The 25,182-nt window shown below is 34.0% G+C and overlaps 1 protein-coding gene across 5 annotated transcripts in view; it reads right to left on the bottom strand.

Moving 5' to 3' along the window:
• Positions 1 to 2,489: 2,489 nt before the first annotated feature.
• LOC129921642 (homeobox protein 2-like) overlaps positions 2,490 to 25,182 on the bottom strand; it is a 35,299-nt gene continuing 12,606 nt past the window's right edge. The window contains exons 5-11 of one of the 5 annotated variants that reach the window (XM_056003770.1): positions 22,157 to 22,228; positions 21,712 to 21,916; positions 16,519 to 16,636; positions 11,992 to 12,130; positions 11,666 to 11,755; positions 10,931 to 11,019; positions 2,490 to 10,456 (exon numbers count right to left, since the gene is read on the bottom strand). In XM_056003770.1, coding sequence (XP_055859745.1) covers positions 7,168 to 8,511 — 1,344 coding nt within the window. In that variant the 5' untranslated portion in view covers positions 8,512 to 10,456; positions 10,931 to 11,019; positions 11,666 to 11,755; ... (2 more) ...; positions 21,712 to 21,916; positions 22,157 to 22,228 and the 3' untranslated portion in view covers positions 2,490 to 7,167. Of the gene's footprint in view, positions 10,457 to 10,930; positions 11,020 to 11,665; positions 11,756 to 11,991; positions 12,131 to 12,523; positions 12,849 to 14,001; positions 14,151 to 16,491; positions 16,637 to 21,711; positions 21,917 to 22,156; positions 22,229 to 25,182 lie in introns of those variants that run through there. The other 4 variants (XM_056003772.1, XM_056003771.1, XM_056003774.1 and 1 more) reach the window with 4 other exon arrangements.

Below are 25,182 nucleotides of genomic sequence, written 5' to 3'. Positions count from 1 at the left end.
ATTGACACTAAGTCATTATCATTCTTAATCTAATCATTGACACTAAGACATTATCATTCTCAATCTAATCATTGACACTATGACATTAACATTCTCAATCTAATCATTGACACTATGACATTAACATTCTCAATGTAATCATTGACACTAAGACATTACCATTCCCAATCTAATCATTGACACTAAGACCTTCCATTCTTAATCTAATCATTGACACTAATTCATTACCATTCTCAATCTAATTATTGACACTAAGTCATTACCATTCTTAATCTAATCATTGACACTAAGACATTATCATTCTCAATCTAATCATTGACACTATGACATTAACATTCTCAATGTAATCATTGACACTAAGACATTACCATTCTCAATGTAATCATTGACACTAAGACATTACCATTCTCAATGTAATCATTGACACTAAAACCTTCCATTCTCAATGTGATCATTGACACTAAGACATTACCATTCTCAATGTAATCATTGACAATAAGTCATTACCATTCCCAATCTAATCATTGACACTAAGACCTTCCATTCTTAATCTAATCATTGACACTAATTCATTACCATTCTCAATCTAATTATTGACACTAAGTCATTACCATTCTTAATCTAATCATTGACACTAAGACATTATCATTCTCAATCTAATCATTGACACTATGACATTAACATTCTCAATGTAATCATTGACACTAAGACATTACCATTCTCAATGTAATCATTGACAATAAGTCATTACCATTCCCAATCTAATCATTGACACTAAGACCTTCCATTCTTAATCTAATCATTGACACTAATTCATTACCATTCTCAATCTAATTATTGACACTAAGTCATTACCATTCTTAATCTAATCATTGACACTAAGACATTATCATTCTCAATCTAATCATTGACACTATGACATTAACATTCTCAATGTAATCATTGACACTAAGACATTACCATTCTCAATGTAATCATTGACACTAAAAAATTACCATTCTCAATGTAATCATTGACACTAAAAAATTACCATTCTTAATCTAAAAATTGACATAACATTCTCAATGTAATCATTGACACTATGACATTACCATTCTCAAGGTAATCATTGACACTATGACATTACCATTCTCAATGTAATCATCGACACTAAGACACTACCATTCTCAATCTAATCAATGACACTAAGACATTACCATTCTCAATCTAATCATTGACACTATGACATTACCATTCTCAATCTAATCATTGACACTAAGTCATTACCATTCCCAATCTAATCATTGACACTAAGACCTTCCATTCTTAATCTAATTATTGACACTAAGTCATTACCATTCTCAATCTAATCATTGACACTAAGGCATTACCATTCTCAATGTAATCATTGACACTAAGTCATTACCATTCTCAATCTAATCATTGACACTATGGCATTACCATTCTCAATGTAATCATTGACACTAAAAAATTACCATTCTCAATGTAATCATTGACACTAAAAAATTACCATTCTTAATCTAAAAATTGACATAACATTCTCAATGTAATCATTGACACTATGACATTACCATTCTCAATGTAATCATCGACACTAAGACACTACCATTCTCAATCTAATCAATGACACTAAGACATTACCATTCTCAATGTAATCATTGACACTATGACATTACCATTCTCAATCTAATCATCGACACTAAGACCTTCCATTCTTAATCTAATCATTGACACTAAGTCATTACCATTCTCAATCTAATCATTGACACTAAGTCATTACCATTCTCAATCTAATCATTGACACTAAGTCATTACCATTCTCAATCTAATCATTGACACTAAGTCATTACCATTCTTAATCTAATCATTGACACTAAGACATTATCATTCTCAATCTAATCATTGACACTATGACATTAACATTCTCAATGTAATCATTGACACTAAGACATTACCATTCTCAATGTAATCATTGACACTAAGACCTTCCATTCTCAATGTAATCATTGACACTAAGACATTACCATTCTCAATGTAATCACTGACACTATGACATTAAATTCTCAATCTAATCATTGACTCTAAGACATTACCATTCTCAATGTAATCATCGACACTAAGACATTACCATTCTCAATCTAATCATTGACACTAAGACATTACCATTCTCAATCTAATCAATGACACTAAGACATTACCATTCTTAATGTAATCATTGACACTATGACATTACCATTCTCAATCTAATCATTGACAATAAGTCATTACCATTCTCAATCTAATCATTGACACTAAGTCATTATCATTCTTAATCTAATCATTGACACTAAGACATTATCATTCTCAATCTAACCATTTGTACCGTCTTGAATGGTGTGAATGTTGATTGAATTAGGGTATTAGGGCCTCTTCTGGCTTTGATGTAGTGTTCTTGTATTCTTAATTAAACACATCACATATTATGGATAAAATAATCACAAACTCCTCTCTGGCAGACGAATATTTATTACATCAAATAATAGTTCAGAAAGTAGGCTCAGCCATAAAATATCATCACGAATTATTTCACATCAAATACAAACTACATCCATAGAAAAAGCTCCAATTAGGTACTCATATTATTTAATCCAATTTCATAAAACAGAGACACCTACGTCTCTTGATACATCATGGCGCTAACTTAGTAAAAAAAACGTGGTCGTGTGATCAAAAATGGTACCTCTTTGCTTGACAATGTGTAAGACCCATTTTCACGTGAACTGAAATCATCTTGTGCATCTCACTTTAATCATAGTGTTACACCATTGACACTAAGACATTACCATCCTCAATCTAATGATTGTCTCAGTTTTATCATTGACACTAAAACATTACCATCCTCAATCTAATGATTGTCTCAGTTTTATCATTGGCACTAAGACATCACTATTCTCAATGTAATCATTGACACTAAGACATTGCCATCCTCAATCTAATGATTGTCTCACTTTTATCATTGGCACTAAGACATTACTATTCTCAATGTAATCATTGACACTAAGACATTACCATTCTCAATCTAATCAATGACACTAATACATTACCATTCTCACTGTTATCATTGGCACTACGACATTACCATTTTCAATGCAATCATTGACACTAAGACATTACCATTCTCAATCTAATCAATGACACTAAGACATTACCATTCTCACTGTTATCATTGACACTAAGACATTACCATTCTCAATCTAATCATTAACACTAAGACATTACCATTCTCCATCTAGACAAAATTTACATGGTCACAGTTTAAAAGTGAGTAAAGCAACAAACAACAATTAAATTTAAGAATCTATTATTCATTACCCAGCTCAAATACAAACAGATGCTTAGATAATAATAAATAATTAATAATATAAATAAAAAATTAGTATAAAAAATATCAATAGTGCAACAATTTTTTTTTTTTGCATTTGCACAGTAACAGAACTGGTATAGAAAAATACAAAAGACAAATGTGGGAGCCACCGCTGGGCCAAAGTAAAAACACAGCATATTTGTATTTTTTTTAAGCATTGTTCACCCCAGCAGCAGTAAATCTCTACATGGCAAAATAACAAAGCAAAATTTGAGTAATAGTTTAATAATAATAATGATGCTGAAGATAAAACATGAGTGCAGTGTTTTCATAAACCCTATTACAACCTACTTTCCTCTATGGCAAAAAGGTGCCTGAGTTAATCTTTATAGTGCTTACAGGAGTACCCCGTTACGCCATCCTTGAAGATACCATTTGGCATGCAGTCGCCCCCCCCATGTGGGATAATTTTCCAACCCATCACAGCTGTTGAATAAGTATTTCTTCTATACTACCCACACCAGCCTCCAGCAGAACATTTTTTTAAGGTAGTTCTGCCAGTGTATGAAAGTTTGGTGAGAACTACTGCTTGGATATATATATATATATTTAATTGTGAAACTTGAAAAATCTTCTTTTTATGAAACAAAACTAAATATAACTTTTATTACAACATAACACTAACCCTAATACTAACCTAGATGAAATGAAATAAATCTAGTAGCAATAATATAAAATGGTATTTTAAACAAAATCTAACTCACTACAAAAAACCTGTCTGTACAGTTTCAGATCCCTGGGTAATTTGCATTACACTAGACCATTTTTGTAATTTCACCATCCTCACTGCATATCCGCCAACCAATCGCTAATTTCTCAACGTTACCTTGGAAACACCCACACACACACACTCCATAATTTTGAGATCTTGTTTTCTAGTCTTAACATTATGAAAGATAACGATCTAAAAGGTTAATAGTTATTGAGCTAACAAACTAATATTAGAAAATGGTAAAATAAAAAAATCACTGAATACAATATATTTACAGGGTGCGTCAAAAAAAATGTATACACACTTTGAACTGTCATAGACAATTTATTTCCCATTCTACAATGCTAAATTTCAGCACATGGAAAGCTTAATGTCTAATTAAAGTCAAAGTCATCAAGATAAGGCAGAGGAAATGGTTGGGAGGGAGGGGGTCTGTCAATGAACGTTGAATGGTGTAATATTGAGTTCTTACTTCCTGAAGTACTCTAGACACGTGACAAGACAAACACTATACGACTGACTCAAGTCCGTTCAGCAGACAACATGAAGTTTATTTTACTATAATAATAATAATATACTGCACTCCTTGTTAGTGCTACAAGTCAAGAAATAATAATCCTATCCGCATAACAGCGGTATCAAAAGTATCCAATACGTTAACAACAAATCATGTCTGCATCTCAGCGGGCAACACTGTGTAGAAATATAGATTAACTAATACATGTCTCAAAAGACCACTGGCAACAACTGCCCACAAGTTACTTTCTAACTGAAATTACTACAGACTTTTCTAAGTCGCTACTGTCCATCCCGGACTAAAATATACTTGACCACTCGGTCCAAAGAATAACACTTGACTTCTAACTTGACTTCACTTGACTGCTTTACTTGACTGACTGACTGACTTCAAAGTCAACTTTATTCATTCTACTTCCTGTTTTCTACATTAGGAATTCCACGTGTCTTTTAAACTATTAACATGATGTGAACTTTAGATCATGCAATGTCAACTAAGACTGTGACATTACGCCCTTTCCCTCAAAAAAAAAAGATTTTGTAAAAATCTTTTGAAATTTAAGTAATAATACTATTATATGTATAGTCACATCTTTTGAGAGAGAAATAATCCATACAAATGTACAATGTGTGCTATAATCTCTGGCACATGTCTTATCATGCCATCAAAAAATTTGATGAGACTAATATATGGTCTCATTTGACCTTACAATATTTGAAAAAATATTTGTCTGTGTAGACAATACTCATAGTTGTCAACATTACTCAAAAAGCAAGTGTTTCTTTACACAAAATTTCAAAGTAAATTCTCAATTTATCAAAAGAATGCTTTCAATATTAATTTTACAAAGGAATGAGCAGCCATGAAAAATGCTCGTATACAAATATACTTAGTTTATCCCATCAGGTTACATAATCAAATGAAAAATATTGACAATGGTTACATGGTCAAATGAAAAGATATTGACAATGTTCTTTAAAATAAATCAATGCAAGTGAAATGTATCTATAATAAATATTTATGTTGTCTCAATGGTTTATGTACAAAAATAATGGCAATGTTTTGACAATGCTACTAAATCATGAAAGTCAAGAAAATATATTCTTTAATGATGATTTATGAGGAACATATTTAAATCATCAAAGTCATAAGCATATTAAAGCATCAAGGTCGTTATCATGATATTCATTTGGCTCATATGTCTTACTGTGAGCACAAAAAGTTCTTTTAACATAAGTGTAAGTTACAATCTTCTCTCGAAAAAATGAATCAGCTTTTCACGTTATGTAACATCAAATATGTTACTTCGAGCCATTAATAGTGCTCTAATAGTCTTCATCACTCAAATACAATGTTCTATTCAAAAATCAAATATATTACTTTGAGCCATTAATAGTGCTCCAATAGTCTTCATGAATCAAGTACAATGTTCTTTCAAAAATCAAGTATATTACTTCGAGCCATTAATCATGCTTCGATAGTTTTCTCATATCCATACAATATTCTTCTCAAAATTAGTGTTATCATCACATAATATAAAATATACTGCTTGAGCCATCAATAATGCTCCAAAAGTTTTGTCATTAAATACAATCTTCTCAAAAAATATCAGTGTCTACATCACACATCATCAAATATATTACTTCACGAGCCATCAATAATGCTCCAATAATTTTCTCATATTAAATACAATCTTCTCAAAAAGTCAGTGTCTACGACACACATCAAATGTATTGCTTCACGAGCCATCAATAATGCTCAAATAATTTTCTCATATTAAATACAATCTTCTCCTCAAAAAATCAGCGATTACATCACACATTATATATATTACTTCATGAGCCATCAATAATGCTCCAATACTTCTCATATTAAGTACAATCTTCTATTCAAAGATTCAGTTTGCATTACACAGTATCAATTATTTTTCAAGCCATCAGTAATGCTCAAATACATCTCACTAATTAAATACAATATTCTTTTCAAAAAATCATTGTTTGCATTACATATCATCAAGTGTATCGTTTCAAGCCTCGAATTAAGCTCAAATAGTCTTCAAAACTGATATGTGGGAAAAAATAAATTCATCAGTGAAGATCAATGTCACAGTCATATCTATACAATTTACAAAGGTTATGTACATTTGAAAAAATGAAAAATACATTTCAATAAATAGTGTCACATACTCAGGTTTTAATATGACTGCGTTCTGTTCAAATGGACTCTTGGAAAAATAATTTACACATATGCAAAAATTGGGCACACATGACCTTTTGAAGTGTCATGTGTACAAATACAATCAAAGTTATATGTAGAATATGGCATCAACAGATTCAATGAATTACACTTGTACTGGCTAATGAGTCCTTAACGGTGCTAGTGTTATGTAAAATAGTGTGATAATTATAGTTGTTGACTTATGTGAACAATGTCATTGTTTAGTTATATTACTGATATTTAGTGATTTTGTGATGGTGTTGTATCCTATTGTATAATAAACAAAATTGTATGTTGTGCTGCCCTATGTCTAGCTTGCTAACTACTTGTGTCATGTGTGTTTCCAGTTCTAATGTTACTGTTTCGTGATGCGTTGTCCAGCCCGTTTGTAAGTAATGGATAGGAATTATTTTCTAGAGTTGAGTTCATGAATGCTACATGTTCGTGAGTGTCGATGGTTGCGGCTGAGTTGTCATAACTGCTAGGGCGTCTATGGATTCTATTGTTGCTGTTACTTTGCCATCTGTTTGAAGTATTTCTGTTGTATCTGTTTCGTTCGTAGCCATCACGTCTGGATTGTCTGTGATAGTTCTGAAAGTTGTTGGTATTGTATTGCTGTCTTCTTTGATAGTTCTGGAAGTTGTAATTATCGTTGTTGGTGTTGTATTGCCTTCTTCTATCATTAGGGCTGTAACTTTGGGTTGCTCTGCTGTTTCTTCTGTTGTCATATTTATTGTCTCGATATGTGCCACTTTGATACTGGAAAGTGCTTCTGTTGATTGATCTACATTGGCTCTTTATGTGACCCTTTATGCCGCAGTTAAAGCAGGTTTTATTGTTGCTGCTGTATTTGAATTTACTTGAATCAGTGTTAATGGTGGCAGCTATTTGATGGTCTCTTCTGTCGATGGTGTGATTGGGATGGCTGTCTTTGAATAAATTCAGGTTAGTTATGAGTTCTGTTTCGTTTTTAATTTTCTTCTCTTTCAGGAAAGTGAAAATGTTGTCTGTAACATTCAATAGTACACTGTCAATTAAGAACATATCAATGATTTGGTCTGGTCTCGTCATATCACAGTTGGAGAGTTCAAGCCACTTTAAGATATTTTGCTTAATTTCAAAAATAATTCTGTTGTAATCACCGTTCTTTTGCAATCTGATGTCTCGAAAGAGTTTTCTGTAGTGGTCCTCGGATTTGCCAAAGTGTTCGAGGAGTCTGTTTTTCACAGCCTTGTAGTCAGTCTTTTGTTCGGGTGTCAGGGTGGCTATTATGTTCAGCGGTTCACCTGCAAGATTGGCGAGTAGGTGCTTGGCCATATCTCTAGGAGACATGTCATACGTTGAGGCTATGTGCTCAAATTGCACAATGTAGTTTTCAAGAGTTTCGTTTTTCTCATTGAACTTATGGAACTTCGAGACGTATGGTTTGGCTTGCTGTGTCAGTGGTTGTAATATGTTCGGATTCACTTTTGCAGCTTCCAGTTTAGCTAACTCAACTTTTCCCTCTATTTCTTTCTGATGCGCTCTTTCTGCCGCTCGTTCCGCTACTTCACGTTCTTTCTTCTTTAATTCATCCAATTCTCTTTCGATAAATTCTCTTTTCTTTTCACCCTTCAATTCCATTTCTCTGGCCAACTCCAAGATTTTATCATAGATAGACATTGTTGATAGGTATGGGTTTAGGCTTCAAGTGTGTATAATGTCAATAAATATTAAATAATCTTCAACGTGTATAAAGTCAACAAATATATAGGATTCCAATCTGTATGTAGTATTAACTGTGTAGTGAGTGCTTAGTTATCAAAATACAAATAATAATGTCTCACTTTGCATGTATCTTTGATATTTAAATAATAGATGGCCAATAAATGTGTTGAGTTTGTAATCAATGTGTGCCAAATACAATGTACAAATGAGTCAATAGTAATAAGTGTTGCGTCAAAATGTACCAACAAAATAATCAGAGTACGAGAAATGTGTCAATACAAAATAAGTACAAGAGCTCAAAAAATAAGGCTCTAATTCAAGTGATAGTATATATGTACACAATATTATTACTTCAAATATATCTTTGTAACATGTTATATGTGCAGTGAAAAAATGAAAAAAAAATTAATTAATGAGAGAATAAAGAGATAAATTAAAGTATAGGTGACGAACACAAAAACAATATAGATAACAATACAGTCTGCTTTAAAAGAAATCAATAAATAGAAGACTTTGACAAGAGAATCACAGATATGTAAATACAAGACTTACACAAACAAACAATATGAATACAAAGAGAAATCACACTACGATTGTACAAACAAAACTATATACCACTAAACAAAAAATTTCAAAATGATCTAGAAGTCCCTACCGAACAAGGCTGGTCTACTCGGACCTTATTAGGACTAGGAGAACAACAAGAAAATCCCTAAAGATCCCTATCAGATGAAGTGAAATGGAACGGAACAAATAAATTGTGCCGATTCAGTCTCAAAACATAAGATAGACCCACGCCGACCGCCCTTTAAGGTAACAAATATAAAAAATGAAAATCAATTTAATATGGTTCCAAGAGTTATCAATCACTAACTCTACATATAATCAACTTCAATTACTGCTATACCACAGCAAAATCAATGTACTTTATTAATCATATGAATATATTCAATCCTTAATTATAACTTACAGACTTTCTTTTGTAGACTGATGTAGATTAATCCTCTCTTGTAGCTTGTCAAATACAAATACAGCTTGAGTAGTTCAATAATAATCCATGGGTAAGGTAACTAAGTAATCCGATTGAGAGTACACATCAATGTGAGCATCAAAGTAGTAGTAAAATAATCCAGTCATATGCCATAAGATGGCTCAAATGCTCAAGTAATGTCAAAAAATATTTCCTCTTGACCTTTACAATTAACACAAGTCCAACAGGTAATCCAAATAATCCAATAAGATAATCCAAAATGTAAGTGTAGTAATGCAGGCATGTGTTATTTCTTCGTCGTACAACGATGACTAGGAGAGCGCCAATAGGTACAAGTTAGTCCAACTTCAACGTCAAAGATCAATAATCCAAAAGTACTTGAACATTCGTATAAATAATCCAACAGTACTTAAGTGGAGAACTTCAGCTTAGATAATCCAAATATGTAAAGTCTCTGAAAAATTAGAATGACCATAAGTGAACAGAGGTCTAAATGGAGGACCTTCTGTATAGCAATGTAAGGTGAAACCTCGACAATGCAAGAGCGTGTCAAAAGTTGGTGACGAGCGCTGACGTGGAAACGATGTATCATCTGTCTTCAGGCGACGCCTTGAATTTTACACCCACACAAATGTATCAGCTGTCTTCGAGCGAAGCCTTGAGTTTTTCACCCACACAAGTGTATCAGCTGTCTTCGAGCGATGCCTTCAGTTTTTCACCCACACAAATGTATCAGCCGTCTTCGGTTTCTGCCGATGGTGATGTCTCAAGATGTTGACAATAGTGGAGAAATAGGCATTGACCAGGTTTAAAATATACATATAAGATCCTTTTTTGTCCAGTAGATATAATGGTCAGTTTGTAGACTTCATCAAGCCCTAACTTGAGAACTGCTTGGTCAGACACAAACTGTGAAAGATGGAATGTGATAATATGAATATATATATATGAATACAATATTAAAGTGCTGACTTATTTATTACTAAAGCATCTCCAGATTTTCTTTTGCTAAGTCTTTCTTTTAACCAACTGGTGTGGCACAGCAGTAGGCTCTTTTTTTTTTCATTGCAAGTCTATGGTTATTTTTTAAAAATCTTTTTGTCTACCAACACTCTTTAAACTATTTCCCAGGTGGATTCCCTACTTTAAATTTCTGTCTGTTAACATTTCAGCAAAGGTACAAGATATGAATACATTGCTTATGTCCTGAGAATGTTCTGCATTAGACACTTTAGGCCTTCTCTGCTACTCTATCACCTAAATAAATTAAGTTATGCTTCTTTTCCTTGCTCTTTGTTTCACTGCCAAGTTTGATACTTAATACAAAAAGAGTCAAAGGAATTCATCAGATTAATTTAATATTTAAAAATAGAATTGACTCACCATTAGCTGTCCCAATGAATGAACCATAATGTCAGGTTGACCATTAACCCTATCTTACTGTACCAGACATTCATGCTTGTTAGTTTAGCCTAAAGATAACAATGGTAGTGATATTTAGCTGCAAACATTTTACTAAATTTATATAACTGGTAATAAATTATTGTTAAAACAAAAGAAAGTCCATAGAAAAGAGATACAAATAAAACATAAAACAGTCTAATTTAAAACTAAATAAAATGATTAATTAACACATTCTTTTTAAGACTGGATGGCTGCCTGGTTGTGCAGTATGCACACTGGATTATCTTTCACAATGGTGGGAAGCGTGGTCGAGAGGCCAAGTGCGCTTGAACTTGGCTTGGCTACCTAGAAGGGGGCTCGAGGTTCGACACCCGACTCGGGCAGAGATGTGTTTACTGAGCGCCCAAAGGCAGCACAGAAAACCAACTCCTAGATACCCCCTCCCCCCCACCGGTCCACAAATGAGATTGGACCAAAAAGCGCTCTGAGCATGCTATAAGCATGAAAGTAGCGCTTTATAAAAGCTATAATAATAATAATAATGGTGCCAGGTTCATATTCTGCCAGCTGACATCAAACTTTTGAATTCATTTGTCAGTAATTATATTTTCTTTTTTTTTTTTTAAATACAAGCCTCATGCAATAGCAGTCTTTAACTTTTTCTTTATTGTTATAAATTATTTTAAGCAGAAGAATCTAATGAAATATACTTACAAAACTTCCTTTAAGATTTCAAGTTAAAAGTTGTGGGTGAACATCATCCCAGGGTATACCAGGACCTATACAGATAGAGTGGTCATGAGTCTGAAATACAAATAAAGTGATTGTGTCTGAAAAACTTTTTTCTTTTATTAATCAGAGTTAATATGTCATCTAGGTATGTCAAATAGATAAGTTTTCCAACCTGTAGGTATGTCTGACAGATATGTCATAAAGAGTCTTACAGTCTAGTAATGTAACATGCTGACAAATTTTTTCTTTAGAATCTTAAGGGGAGGGGAGGGAGGTAAGAAGAGTGCTTTTAAGAAATTATTACTCACTATGGTTTCAATTACAATGGTCAGGTCAGTTCATCAGGGCTGATCAATCCAACATAAGATCCACTATTTGGTAATTTACCTACGCCACTGTCATGCTTTAAATATTTCCAGCCAATAGAAGTAAATTGAGTTGTATGTGCTGAGAAAGGAAGACAAAAAAATGTTTGTAAAATGTTTCACATATTTTAGTTGTTCCTTCAGAGTTGAAGATAATTTACTTCCTAGTCCTAACTTCCAGCAGGATGACAGCAGGCAGGGTATTAACCCAGGACCATCGAGAAGTCCAAACAATATACCACACGACCAGGCAGAAAGCCTGTATGTATTATAAGTGTGATTCAATATGTTATAAATCTATATTTTATATATGTTATAAGTGTGATTCAATTTGTTTAAAACTACAAAATTCATTTTTTTTAGGTTTACTGTTTTTGACAGTCAAAATAGTGGTTTACATTTTTTTCCCACCATTTAAGAATTCCGATTACAATACAAAATTAAAAAAAATAGAAAAAAAACCCCACATACACACATACAAAAGATTTGTAAAAAGCCTTGGCAGTCACATCAAACATTTTTTCAAAACCAACAACATGCATATCCTTGATACAAAACACACACACTGGTCATTTTAGCCATAAGAGATGTACCTGTTACCAGATGTACCAGTAAGGTTGATTGGCTGTATTGTTAAAGATTAAAAGCAAACCATTATCCATACAGATCTAGTTTCACTAGAGAAAAGATTTTTTTTCTTGGTATCCAAATTCTTATGTATAAGATTTCTATAATGTGTCTTCTTTCTACTATAACATGCTCAGTACACTTTTATTGTATAAATACGGTAAGGGTTATATAATTTGGCTCTAAATGAAAGATTTACCTGCTTTCCATATGAAGGGGGGGGGGGGGGGGGGCAAACATTATAGTTTCGGTTCTAATGCAGTCATAAGACCATATCTAGTATGACAGTCGACAGTAGAAACTTACAATTAGATTCCATTATAGTTTCGGTTCTAATGCAGTCATAAGACCATATCTAGTATGACAGTCGACAGTAGAAACTTGCAATTAGATTCCATTATAGTTTCGGTTCTAATGCAGTCATAAGACCATATCTAGTATGACAGTCGACAGTAGAAACTTGCAATTAGATTCCAAGCAATAGTTCTACAAGTATATAGTGAATTTAAGATGTAGCACATAAATTATAATTTCCAAAATCTAAACATAATTTTTTTATTGCACAAAGTTATCCAGCTAGAGCTAAATTTTAAAGTAAGAGGCAATTCACAGTTGGAAACATATGAAAATATAAAGTAAAAATATTAATGTCCATCATGCATCAGGTTTAATTACAAAATGAGGATACTGAACACTTCAAGAACTTTAAATATTTCCTTTTCCACAACCAAGGTAACCAATCGAGCCTAGTAGGAAGCGTGGTCAAGAGGCCAACTACGCTTGAACTTGGCTTAGCTTGGCTGCCTATGAAGGGGGCAAGAGGTTCGACACACAACTCGAGTTGAGTTGTGTTTACTGAGTGCTTTAAGGCAGTTAGAAAACCTAGTCCCACTGGTCCACAAATGAGATTGGACCATAGTGCTCTGAGCATGCTATAAGCATGAAAGTAGCACTATATGAAAGCCATAATTTATTTATATAGTAAATATTTAGGGTTAGAAACATGCTTACAATTCAAGTAGATTTCCTTATTGAATGACACTACAAAATGTAATCATGTATAATCTGGATATTCTTCTTTGTTTTTATTATTCATTAACTTCAACAGACCTACTTTTTTTTCAGTGTCAGAGCAGAAGCACCAACAAATGTTTCATTTTTTTTATCTTTAAAAAAAAAAAGACTCACAACATAGCAAGTAAACTGCTTTACTATCGAAGTTAGTGGAATTAATTTAGGTGAATAGATAGTTCCAAACAGGATGCATGCCATAGTTTTACTTCTTCTAGACTTAATCATTATTTCAATTTATCAGACAATAGTTACCCAGATAACGATCCTGACTGCCAGGTCGTGCACTTTGCGCGCTGGACAGTCGATCGGATTTATCGATGGTCTCTAGTTCAAACCCTGCCTGCTCCCATCCCCCGTCACCCTGCGGGAGGTTTGGACTAGGAAGTAAACTATCTTCAACTCTGAAGGGACATCCGAAACATGTAAAACAATTTACAAACATTCCAAAGATAAATACATGTTAAATTAGTTATAACTTATGAAGACATATAGCTATTGACATAGTTTTGATTTAAATTTGAGGATAAAATGTAAAAACAAAAAAACCTTCATTAAAATTATAACAAATAGATAGTTGTATATTCTATAGCCCCATTTTCTAAAAGATCAATAGCAAATATTCTTTTTTTATGCTTTGTTTAAGCCTGCTTAGCATACTTTATAAAAGTGCATAATTTGACTATAGTAAGTATTGCTTATAATATTAGCCTTTTCTTGCATCAAAGTAAATCAGAAATATTATTTTAAAATCAATTGTTGATTTAACATAATCATCAATTTAGTGGCTCAGAAAAGAAAAAATGTCTGAAAAAATGATTATAATTTTTAGAATAGTTGCGGATTAAAATGTAATAAGAATGCCTTTTAAAACTTGCAAACTATAGGGCTTGCTAATAAATATACCAAAGAGTGGAGATCTATCACAATGTGAGAAATGGCGAGGCATCACTTTGCTGTCAGTACCAAGCAAGATTTTTAGCAGAATCGTACTAAACAGAATAAAGGGAGCATGTGATGAACACCTAAGGGAAGAACAGGGCGGATTCAGAAAAGGGAGATCTTGTGCTGACCAAATAGCTACACTCAGGATAATTGTAGAACAATGTGTCGAATGGCAATCTCCTCTCTATGCAACTTTTGTTGACTTTGAAAAAGCTTTTGATAGTGTCGACAGAGAATCTATTTGGACTGTAATGAGACATTATGGGATCCCCAATAAAATAATAACCATAATCAAGAACCTTTATGATGGTTTCACCTGCCAAGTAACCCACTGTGGCAAGCTGTCAGAGGAATTTCCAGTCACAACAGGAGTCAAACAGGGATGTCTTCTTTCACCACTCCTGTTCCTTCTAGTACTGGATTGGGTCACAAAAGAAGCCTACTCTAACGCAGGGAAAGGAATCCAATGGACTCTCATACAAAAGCTGGAAGATCTGGAATTCACTGATGACATAGCCCTATTATCACACAGACTACAGGATATGCAAGAAAAGGTCGCAGCTTTAAGCGAAGTAGGAAAAAGAGTAGGCCTCAAAATAAACCACTAAAAAACTAAAGTACTTAAAGTAAACAATAAACAAAGTGGAGACATAGTATTGAATTCTCAGACAATAGACCAAGTAGAAAATTTTATATACCTTGGGAGTGTAGTCAGTATATCAGGTGGAACAGATGAAGACATTAAACGCCATATAAATCTAGCATGTCAGACATTTACACAGCTAAAACCAACCTGGAAATCTCCTTACATCTCAAACAAGACTAAACTAAGAATCTTTAACTCTAATGTCAAGGCTGTCCTACTGTATGGTTCTGAAACATGGAGAACAACTGAAGCCACAACAAAAAAAATACAGACCTTCATCAACAGATGCCTGAGAAATATCCTAAAAATACACTGGTATGACAAAGTAGAAAACACCAAACTGTGGGAGATGAGTGGACAGAAAAATATAGAAGTGCAGATCTTAGAGAGGAAGTGGAGATGGATTGGTCACACCCTTAGAAAAGATACCAGCAACAGAGCTAGGCAGGCCTTAGAGTGGAACCCCCAGGGAACAAGACGCAGAGGAAGACCAAAAAGAACATGGCGACGCAGTGTACTTGAAGAACCAGAGAAGACCGGGAAGAGCTGGGACACCATCAAAAAGCTAGCAAGAGACTGTGGAGAGTGGCGTGTTTTTGTCGAGGCCCTATGTTCCATAAGGAACTCAAAGGAGTGATGATGATGATGAATCTATAGGGCAGATGATGTAAATGTCATCTGTTTCAGTGGCCTACAGTTATAAAGGTATCATGATATGGCCAGCACAATGATAAACCTTCTTTACTTCCCCAACTAATGTCATTAGAATTGCATGGACTTGAGGCACTCTAAGATCCTGAAATTCAAAAACAATCTTCACCAAGATTTGAACCTGAAAACTCTAGCTTAAAAGCAGTTGCACTTAACCACTTAGCAAGTCCTCCCCCCCCCCCCCCCCATTAAAAAATCAAATGTTCCATTATGAATCAGCACATCATCATTTGCAGAGAGAATTGCTGCCAATCTTTTGACTATACAGGATATAGCTAGCTTAAGTACAATAGAGATAACTTTATTCAAGAATTTTTAACTTTGGCTGAATGTGCATTGTGACAAGCTAATTCAGGAACTGGCTTATACTGTAACATTTATTTAAATATTTTAGACTAAAATTACAACTATTATACACTAAAATAAAATGTTATTTCACTCACTATGTCATTATGTTATGGAGTGTTTACCCTGGCCCAGCATCCTCCTCCTTTTGCAGCATTACATGTACTGTAATCTTCAGGGGCCCAAAGACTTTTTCCAGTGATGTAAGCCTCCAGAGAATCATATGTCCTTGGATAATGGCAGCTGTGAACAGAATCACTTTTGCATAACACTTTCCAAAATGTACAAACTATTTAAATATATTAATATATGCCTTTATTCTAAAAACAACCTCATAATAATATACTTATTCTTTTAAAAGTTTCATAGAATTTATTACATGCTAGATATCCTTATATGTTCACCTAGATGTCTACAAGCTAGCAGAGCTGTTTGTTAGAAAGTTGATTAGGTCTTTCCAAACTCAGCCACTTTCAAAACTTAATAAATAGTGAACAATACACAAGTTACACCTAAAATAAAAATGCCAACAAAAGAGCTATTCAGGCTTCAGATGGGAACCCACAGACACAAGGCACAGAGGAAGACCAAAAAGAACAGGACAAACACAATCTTCATATCTTCTAGATTACAGGCATTACTTCAAAATAGAATATAATTATGTCCTATGCATTTCATGATCAATCTAGTCAGGCATGTTAATAAGATACTTCAACTCTACTAAGTCATTGGTTTTCCTGGCCGATTGAGGCATCCCATTCCCCCTCTCTAATGGCATTAGGGAAAATTGAAAATAATTATGTGGTGTTGTCTTTTTATCTGTTTCTATCTCACCATCACTAGTTTTGGGGAGTAAAAAACTTAACCAACATACTCAATAGCATAAACAGATTTAGCTCATTTTTTTTTTTTTATCTTTTAAGATGTCATGAGCAATATCCCATCCTTCATCATGTGCTATAATTAAAATATTTTTAAAAGCCATTTAAATCCCAAGCCTGGGTGAAAAAGGAGGAGGGTTTGGTGTGGGGCTAGCGACCCCACCCTGTAAAACCACTATTGCTACAGAAACGGCAAACTCGACACACCAGGTGGGAGGAGGCTTCAGACATTGCCAGTGACAGATCTTTATGGAGACAGCTTGCCGACAATGCGCCGAACGGCACGGGAGGACCTAAGTCTAAAGTAAGTTTAAATCTAATGCATTTCTCAAAGTCTGCAAATAGAGAGATAACAAAGATGTCTGGTAAATGTTGTATGCAGGCCTTCTAACAGAACTAATAATTTCAAAAACAAAAATGATTTGGAAAATATGACCCTAAATATACAATCTATTGAATTTCAATAATCAATTTATTTATGAACCATCTGGTTTATTATATATTTGTTACGGTCGTAGCGCAGCACGGTGTGCATGAATAATAGTGCGAATTTGTGTAATGAATGGAAGTGATGTTGATAAGGGGAAGCCGGGAGTAATTGACAGGAAGAGAAATGAAATGTTCGTATTTACATAACTTGTTGTAATATTAAAGTATTTATAGAGTAATAACCTGAGAGTCTATTATTATTTCGAAGAGTCTTGTGTCATAACAAGTGGCGCCCAACGGAAAAGGCAAGACCTGCGTTATATCGGTATCTAATTCTCTACTGAGGTATTACTAGTACTACAAAGTGTAACAAAATCTCTAGATCTATTAAGATTGGGAGAGTAGCGTCATCTAAATCTCTAAAGCTATGTACTAGACTCACTGGTAAACATAAACCTTTAGTTGAAACTTAACTAAAAACATTATTGCTGAATTAATCAATTGGATTAACATTTAAATCTAGATTTATATCATTATAATTATTATGACGGCCCATTCTCTACATTCACCAACGTGAAAACGTCAGGGATTACCCACTGTATTTGGATGTGCTATGAATTTATTGAAAAAAAAAATAATTAAAAAAAATCATGTCAGTGGCTGCTGAAGTACATGTTCATTATTCTGGCTGGTCATAGTTCTCAACAATAACCTTTAACATTCAATATTGATGGAAATTTGTACGATTATTAGCACTGCTGTGGGCAACACTAGTGAATTTTGACTACGGTGGAGAACAGTGCCTATTTAGGACCAACGGATATACACTGACTACGGCATATAGACAAATAACGAAAGACTCATATCACCGGCGGAGAATATACACTAGCATTGGCAGTTATACCAGCAGGAAGAAGAGTATTCCGGGAAGTAGATACATATTTGTATTCGAATAACATTAAACGTTTGGTTCATTACATTACATTTAGATATGAACATTGTTGGGTCCAAGTATATGAGAATCAAATATATTTAATTGATATGGTCAGATATTATAACTCGATAAAGAAAAAATACAAATGGCGGATAAAGCTGAGATAGTTGCTTTGAAAGAAGAAGGGAGACTATTGGAATTAGAAGGAGCAGAGCTGAGAAAATATGTACAAGAAAGATTAATAGAAAGAGAGAAACTAGTCAAGGAAAAGGAAATAGAGAAAGAGAAGTTAGCCATGGAAAAGGAAATAGAGAAAGAGAAGTTAGCCAGGGAAAAAGAAAGAGAGAAAGAGAAGTTAGTCATGGAAAAGGAAATAGAGAAAGAGAAGTTAGCCATGGAAAAGGAAATAGAGAAAGAGAAGTTAGCCATGGAAAAAGAAAGCGAGAAAGAGAAGTTAGTCATGGAAAAGGAAATAGAGAAAGAGAAGTTAGCCATGGAAAAAGAAAGAGAGAAAGAGAAGTTAACTATTGACAAAGATAAATTAGCAATGGATAAAGAAATAGAGAAAGAGAAGTTGGCTATCATTAAAGAGAAATTAGTTACGGATAAAGAAATTGAGAAAGAGAAGCTAGCTATGGAGAAAGAAAGGTTAGCCATAGAGAAAGAAAAGTTGGAAATAAAAAAAGGAAAAGCTAAAGATGAAGGTACTGGAAAGAAAAATGATGTGTCTGGAAATAAATTGGCAAAATATAAAGGTACAATGTTTGATGAGAATAAAATAGACATAGATGTTTTCTTAAAGAAGTTTGAAATTGAAATGAAAGAATTGGCTTTTCCTGAAGATAAATGGATATTTTTGTTATCGAAGTCATTTGCAGCGGAGGTACCGTCAAAGATTTGCATGAATCAGAATAATTACCAAATAGTAAAGGAGCAATTACTACGAACATTTGGAAAAACTGAGGCGTTTTATCGTCAACAATATGTTAATTGCACAATTGAAACCAACGAGGATCCCCAAACATTTTTAGACAAGATGAATAGCTATTTTGACAATTGGACAGAGTCATCAAAAATAGAGAAGACGTTTGATGGACTAAAGGTATTTCTTATGCTGGATAAAGTCATTTATGAGAGTCAGGACGAACTAAAAATATTCCTGCTGGAGAGAAAGCCAAAATCTGTAGATGAGATTGTAAAATTAATAAGGGCTTACAAAGTGGCACATCCTGAAAAAAAGTTAAACAGAGGTAGCGATATTGAAGAAATAGTAGCATTTAATAGAGCTAGAGAAACACAAGACAGTTATAGCAACAATAGAAGATTTAGATATGAAGGACAGAATAGGTTTAGAGGACAAGGAAGGAGCCAAATAGATAGTAGACAAGGCCAGTATAATAGCTACAGAGGGCGATATCAAGGAAACAGACAGGGAAGATATGACAGCGGAAGAAATAGAAGAGATCAAAGTTTGTCGTTATTGTCGAGTTCAGGAAGTCTAGACTGTTTTCAAACATTTGTAGGAAATAAGGCTGCAAGAACGATAAGAGACACTGGGAGCACTATTGTTGGAATAAACCGAAAATTGGTTGAAGATCATGAATATACTGGAAAAAACAAAGCATGTATTATGTTTGATGGTAAAACAGTTCGATTACTCGTGGCCCGAGTGAACATTAAAACACCGCATTATACGGGGATCGTAGAGGCATGTGTTATAGACCATGATCAAATTGATTTGATTATTGGCAATATACCAAACATAAAGAAGTGCACGGAAAATGAGATAGAAGTTTGGAAAAATTGTTGTGGAATGGCGACTACTCGATCCTGTAGTAAAGATGTAGAGGAAGGAGATTTGGCAAAATTGTTTGAGTTATCAACTAAGGAAAAAGAGCAAGATGAAGAACAACATGAAAACACAGAAACAACAGAATAGCCAGATGGGCACTGCAACTTATGGATTATAACTTTGAGGTCAGGACAATACCAGGGAAAGACAATGTGATAGCTGACACATTATCACGGTGTACCTAAGAAGGAAAAGAAATGGAAGTAAGGAAAGGAGCTTGGCCACGTCAATTTTGTTTCTGTTGGTTGGTCAAAAGAATAATGTCAGTAAAATCATTTTGGTGAGAACACAATGAATAGCAGTGTAATGAATAGACATCTATAGGGATATCAGATACATCCAATATGATCTGGTAAAAACAAAGATCTTCACTTTTTCCAAAAATATACAAGTATTATTATACAGTATGTCTTATAAAGATAGTATAGTATAAAATGTAGACAATTACCTTTATAATAAGTTAGGAATGCAGTATTTTCTGTGGCTGTGCAGCCCCAGCTGAGACCTACATATTTATATAATCAACACTATAGCCTCTCTCATTCCATATCTGATGAAGATAAATTAAAATTAGTTGTTAGATTTATACAAAGTCCCTGTGGGGCTGAGGGGAATACACCAGTTGGCTACCTTTCAAGGGGGCTGGATTTAGAATTCCAGTAAGCACCACACATTTTCATAAATTTTCAATTTAGATTTGGCTTGAGCTATGTTGCAGAAAGGGTTAAGTAAGGGTTGGAAACAGCATGGAAATCTCAGAAATACTGCTTCTCCCCACATGTTCCCCAAAGAGCTTAAACTGAGCACTGAGCAAGCTTTATGTTATGATAAACCAAAGAAAAATAATAAATAAATAAACATCTAAATTTCATTCAACAGAAAAGTAAAATCTAGACAGTCAACTGTTAATTAAGGCTAGTAGAAACTAGAACAAATATATTCGTTTTGTAGAGTTCATTTTCAAGAATGTTTTTTTTTTATGTTGCTATCTTGACTAAGGCTAACTCATTTGACACAGAGGGCATTTCAAACCCAAGCAAAGGGGCATAGCACTTGTATTACATATTAACATAAACTTTTTCATATAGAGTTAAATATAAATATCTTTATATTATGAACTAAACTGTGTATGTAATAGAGACCAACAAAAAAAACAAAAACAGTCTAGAGAAAACCAATACATAAGACCATAGAAAGTGTAGGGGCAGCTACGGAAACTTACCCCAAAGTAGTCTATTGTTAAATTATGCCTTCTTTTAGCTCCAGTAATCCATCCCTTCTTTGTCTACTCAATCAATCATATAAACTCTGGACTATCGTTTAGTGGTCTCCATGATCCTAGGTTAGACCCCTGCCTGCTGCCACCTCACTTCTTCTTGTGGGACGTTCAAGCTAGAATGTAGTTGTTTTCAACTCTGAAGGAACATCTGAAACATGTAAAACATTTTTACAATAATCAGAATGGGTCACCACAATTTAGATCCTGCACACAGAATCATTCCAGACTCATCATAGATAATCAGTAAGTCAAAGTTAATAAGTAAATACTGTTTGCATCAGTTTAATTTAACTGAAAAAAAAAACATTATTACATTATAATAAATATGTAATAGAAAAAAGCAGTTTTAAAATCATAATCAAGAAATTACTATTTTTCTCAAATTTACCTTAATTATAAATAGTCTAAGATTTCATTCCCCTGAATCTCTGGATAGTTGACAAAGTAGTTTTGAAGTTGCCTAGGAAAACATTTTTTTTTTAGGAATTAGTTTCAAAAAGATCAAACTCATGCCTGTAATAAACCTTCCTCAGTTACCAGTACTATAAAAAAAAATCCTGTGTTTGGTACCATGGGGTCAGTTTAAGCTTTATTAGTCTCATTGTAATTTTTTCATTTATGTTTTGAATTTTCTTAATTAAATAACATTAAATCTCTAAAATCAGTGGCCTGACTTTTAAACTTATCTGTTTGTTTCTAGTGTAACAGTGTAAGCTTACTTTATCAACTCTATGCAGTCTCATTTATTCTATTTTACAAGTTGTTTTTTTTTTATTTGCTTAGTTGTTGCTTTTTTTTTTTTAAAGCATCAAATTTACATAAAGAAAAAAATAATATTGTAATGTACTAGTTTAGAAAGTAGGTTAGTTTTGTTAGTTAAATATATTGTGTATAGTTTTAGTAATGACGTAGTAAGACAGACTAATGACGTAGTAGACTTAGGAGAACAAGAGACCAACATGGCTAGAAGTAGGTTGTGTTTTGAATAGTAGTTGAATAGCAGTTAGATATAGCAACGTTTTAGAAAGACTGGACGGTTTTCCCAGTGGTTAATAAAGTCTCATTTTATAGAACTGAATGTTGTTATCAAGTATATCTATTTTGTAAGGTTCTGTGGCTAATGTTAAGTAATTATTGATACATAGTCGAAGTCAGATTAGATTAGCCCACAACATTATTTTGGCGACCCCAAGGCCAGAACGAACGCCACGCCATTATTTTGACGACCCAGTGAAGGGATCGAAGAACGTCAGAACATTGCCTGAAGTGAGCCAGAAATTTGTAGCAGTTGAACTAGAGTTCGTGAGACATTGAGAAGTCGACAGTTTTACTTCGCTGTCAAGTAAGTCATTCGTCGTGAAGTCGGCCTACAATATTTTGAGCAGCGCTCGTTATTAACTTTGCAAGGTCATCGAAGTTGACTGTTAGAATCACTTTGTCAGTTAGACAGTGATGTATAGAGGACGTCATTCTTCTAAAGTACTAGTCTAGATCCACTAGATCTACACACGAGTGATGGTATACCCTACTACCACACTGTGTACTCGTCTGTTCAACCTGTGAGGTTGCGTATTTTGTTCATTAGAGAGAGAGTTGGACTTAGCAATTTTTTGTATCTCTCTTGAGTGAGACAGCACCACTAGCTTGTCTCAGTATTGACTTTTGCATACTGTTGTTCCTGACCTGAAGATAGTGGAAGTGAAACATTGAGCTGTTATTTGGAACTTCATCTTTGTCGCCGTCAAGATTGTTTTGAGTCGTCGCAGACTACATTTTCGTCGTATACCTCACCACACCTGTGAGCTTGTTTTCATCGGGGACTGCGCTGCAACAGAGACATTATCATCGAAGTAGTTGTGAATTATTATTATCGTCGTCATCATTGAATCAGACGCCTTAGAAGGAATTCGTCGTACATGACATTGAACTATTACTGCCAGATTGACTGCACTCTTACCACTTTGGAACTTATTCGTTGAAGAGGAACCTGAGCCGTTACTGCCTGCCTTGAGGAACTGTGGACCCGGAAGTTTGACTGAATCGATATCGTCACCTTCTGTGAACATTACACCTGTGTGTTTGGTGATTGCAACACTTTGCCAGGAGTTGATCTACACTTGAGCTGCGAACCGAAGCGTTCCAGATTGCCAGGACGGAGGAGCCTGAACTGACCACTGACCCTTGTGTGATACTTGTTGGCCGAAAGGGATTTCAATATAAAAGATAAGTTTATTTTTTCGTCTATTAGTCTGTTTAAAATAGATTCTGTAGGCCTCAGTGGCCACTTGCTAATTTATTGCTACCAGGTTAAATCAGGGTGAACCGGGAGTGTTCTTAAAATTGGGTATTTACTAGCAAGGAGCCCACGTATACGTATAGTTGTCAACTTGTCTTGTATGTAAACGTGAATCATTTCTTTTTTAAAGTCTCGTACCGTTTCAAAACTATTGTATCACTTTTGTCTCTAATCTTTCTATCAGACGAAAGTCTCATCTCTCATAGATGTAGGCCTATTTGGTGTATATATTTATTTCTTTATTTAATTAATTTTTTGTGTGTGATAATCTTACGTATTGATAAAGTAGGCTACATTTATTTAGCCTTATCTAGCAGTAATCTAAGGTGAGTCTGGACAATTAGCAGTATACTATTGTCTGTGTAAGAAAACAGTGTTAAACTAAGTACCCTTGTCATATATAGAAATAGTGTTGTTGTCTAAGATTATAATAGTAACATAATGGCTCCAGCTCCAGGAGATGATATGGAGACTTTTCGCCAGCAAATTATTGCTGAGGCTAGACAATTAGAACTTAAAGGGAAGGACCTAACTAGCTATGTGCAGCAAATGGTAACAATAGAGAGAGATAGAATAGACAAGATAAGGGAGAAAGAAAAAGATAGAGAAGCACAATTAATAAAAGAAGAAGCAGATAGAAAATTACAGTATGATTTAGAGAAATTGAGGTTAGATGCTGAATTGAAAAAACAAAACACAAATGATAGGCCTACTGTTCAGAGTGAAAACATAAACAATAGTAATAGTACAAGTAATGGTAATAGCATGAATGAAAATAGGGATAATCAAAGTACTAATCATTGGCTGAGAAAGAAACTGCAGCCCTTTCAGGAAGATAAAGACAGTATTTCAGATTATTTAAAGCGTTTTGAGATCAAAATGAGCAGTTGTAACATAAGAGAAAATGAATGGTCTCAAATCTTACTTGATTTTGTTCAAGGTCAAGCATTAACTATTTGTCAGAACCATGATCATACCCTTCAGAATAGTTATGATATATTAAAGAAAGAGCTTCTTAATGCCTATGGTCATAATGCCAGTACATTTAGGAAAAAATATTTTGAAAATTTTCCTAGTAGTCAGATAGATCCTCAAACAACAGTAAATCTTGAAAAAGA

This window comes from Biomphalaria glabrata, chromosome 11, assembly GCF_947242115.1.
Source record: "Biomphalaria glabrata chromosome 11, xgBioGlab47.1, whole genome shotgun sequence".
Classification (NCBI taxonomy): Eukaryota; Metazoa; Mollusca; class Gastropoda; family Planorbidae; genus Biomphalaria; species Biomphalaria glabrata.
Note: the sequence above shows the minus strand (reverse complement) of the source record. Positions and strands in the feature narration are given on the sequence as shown.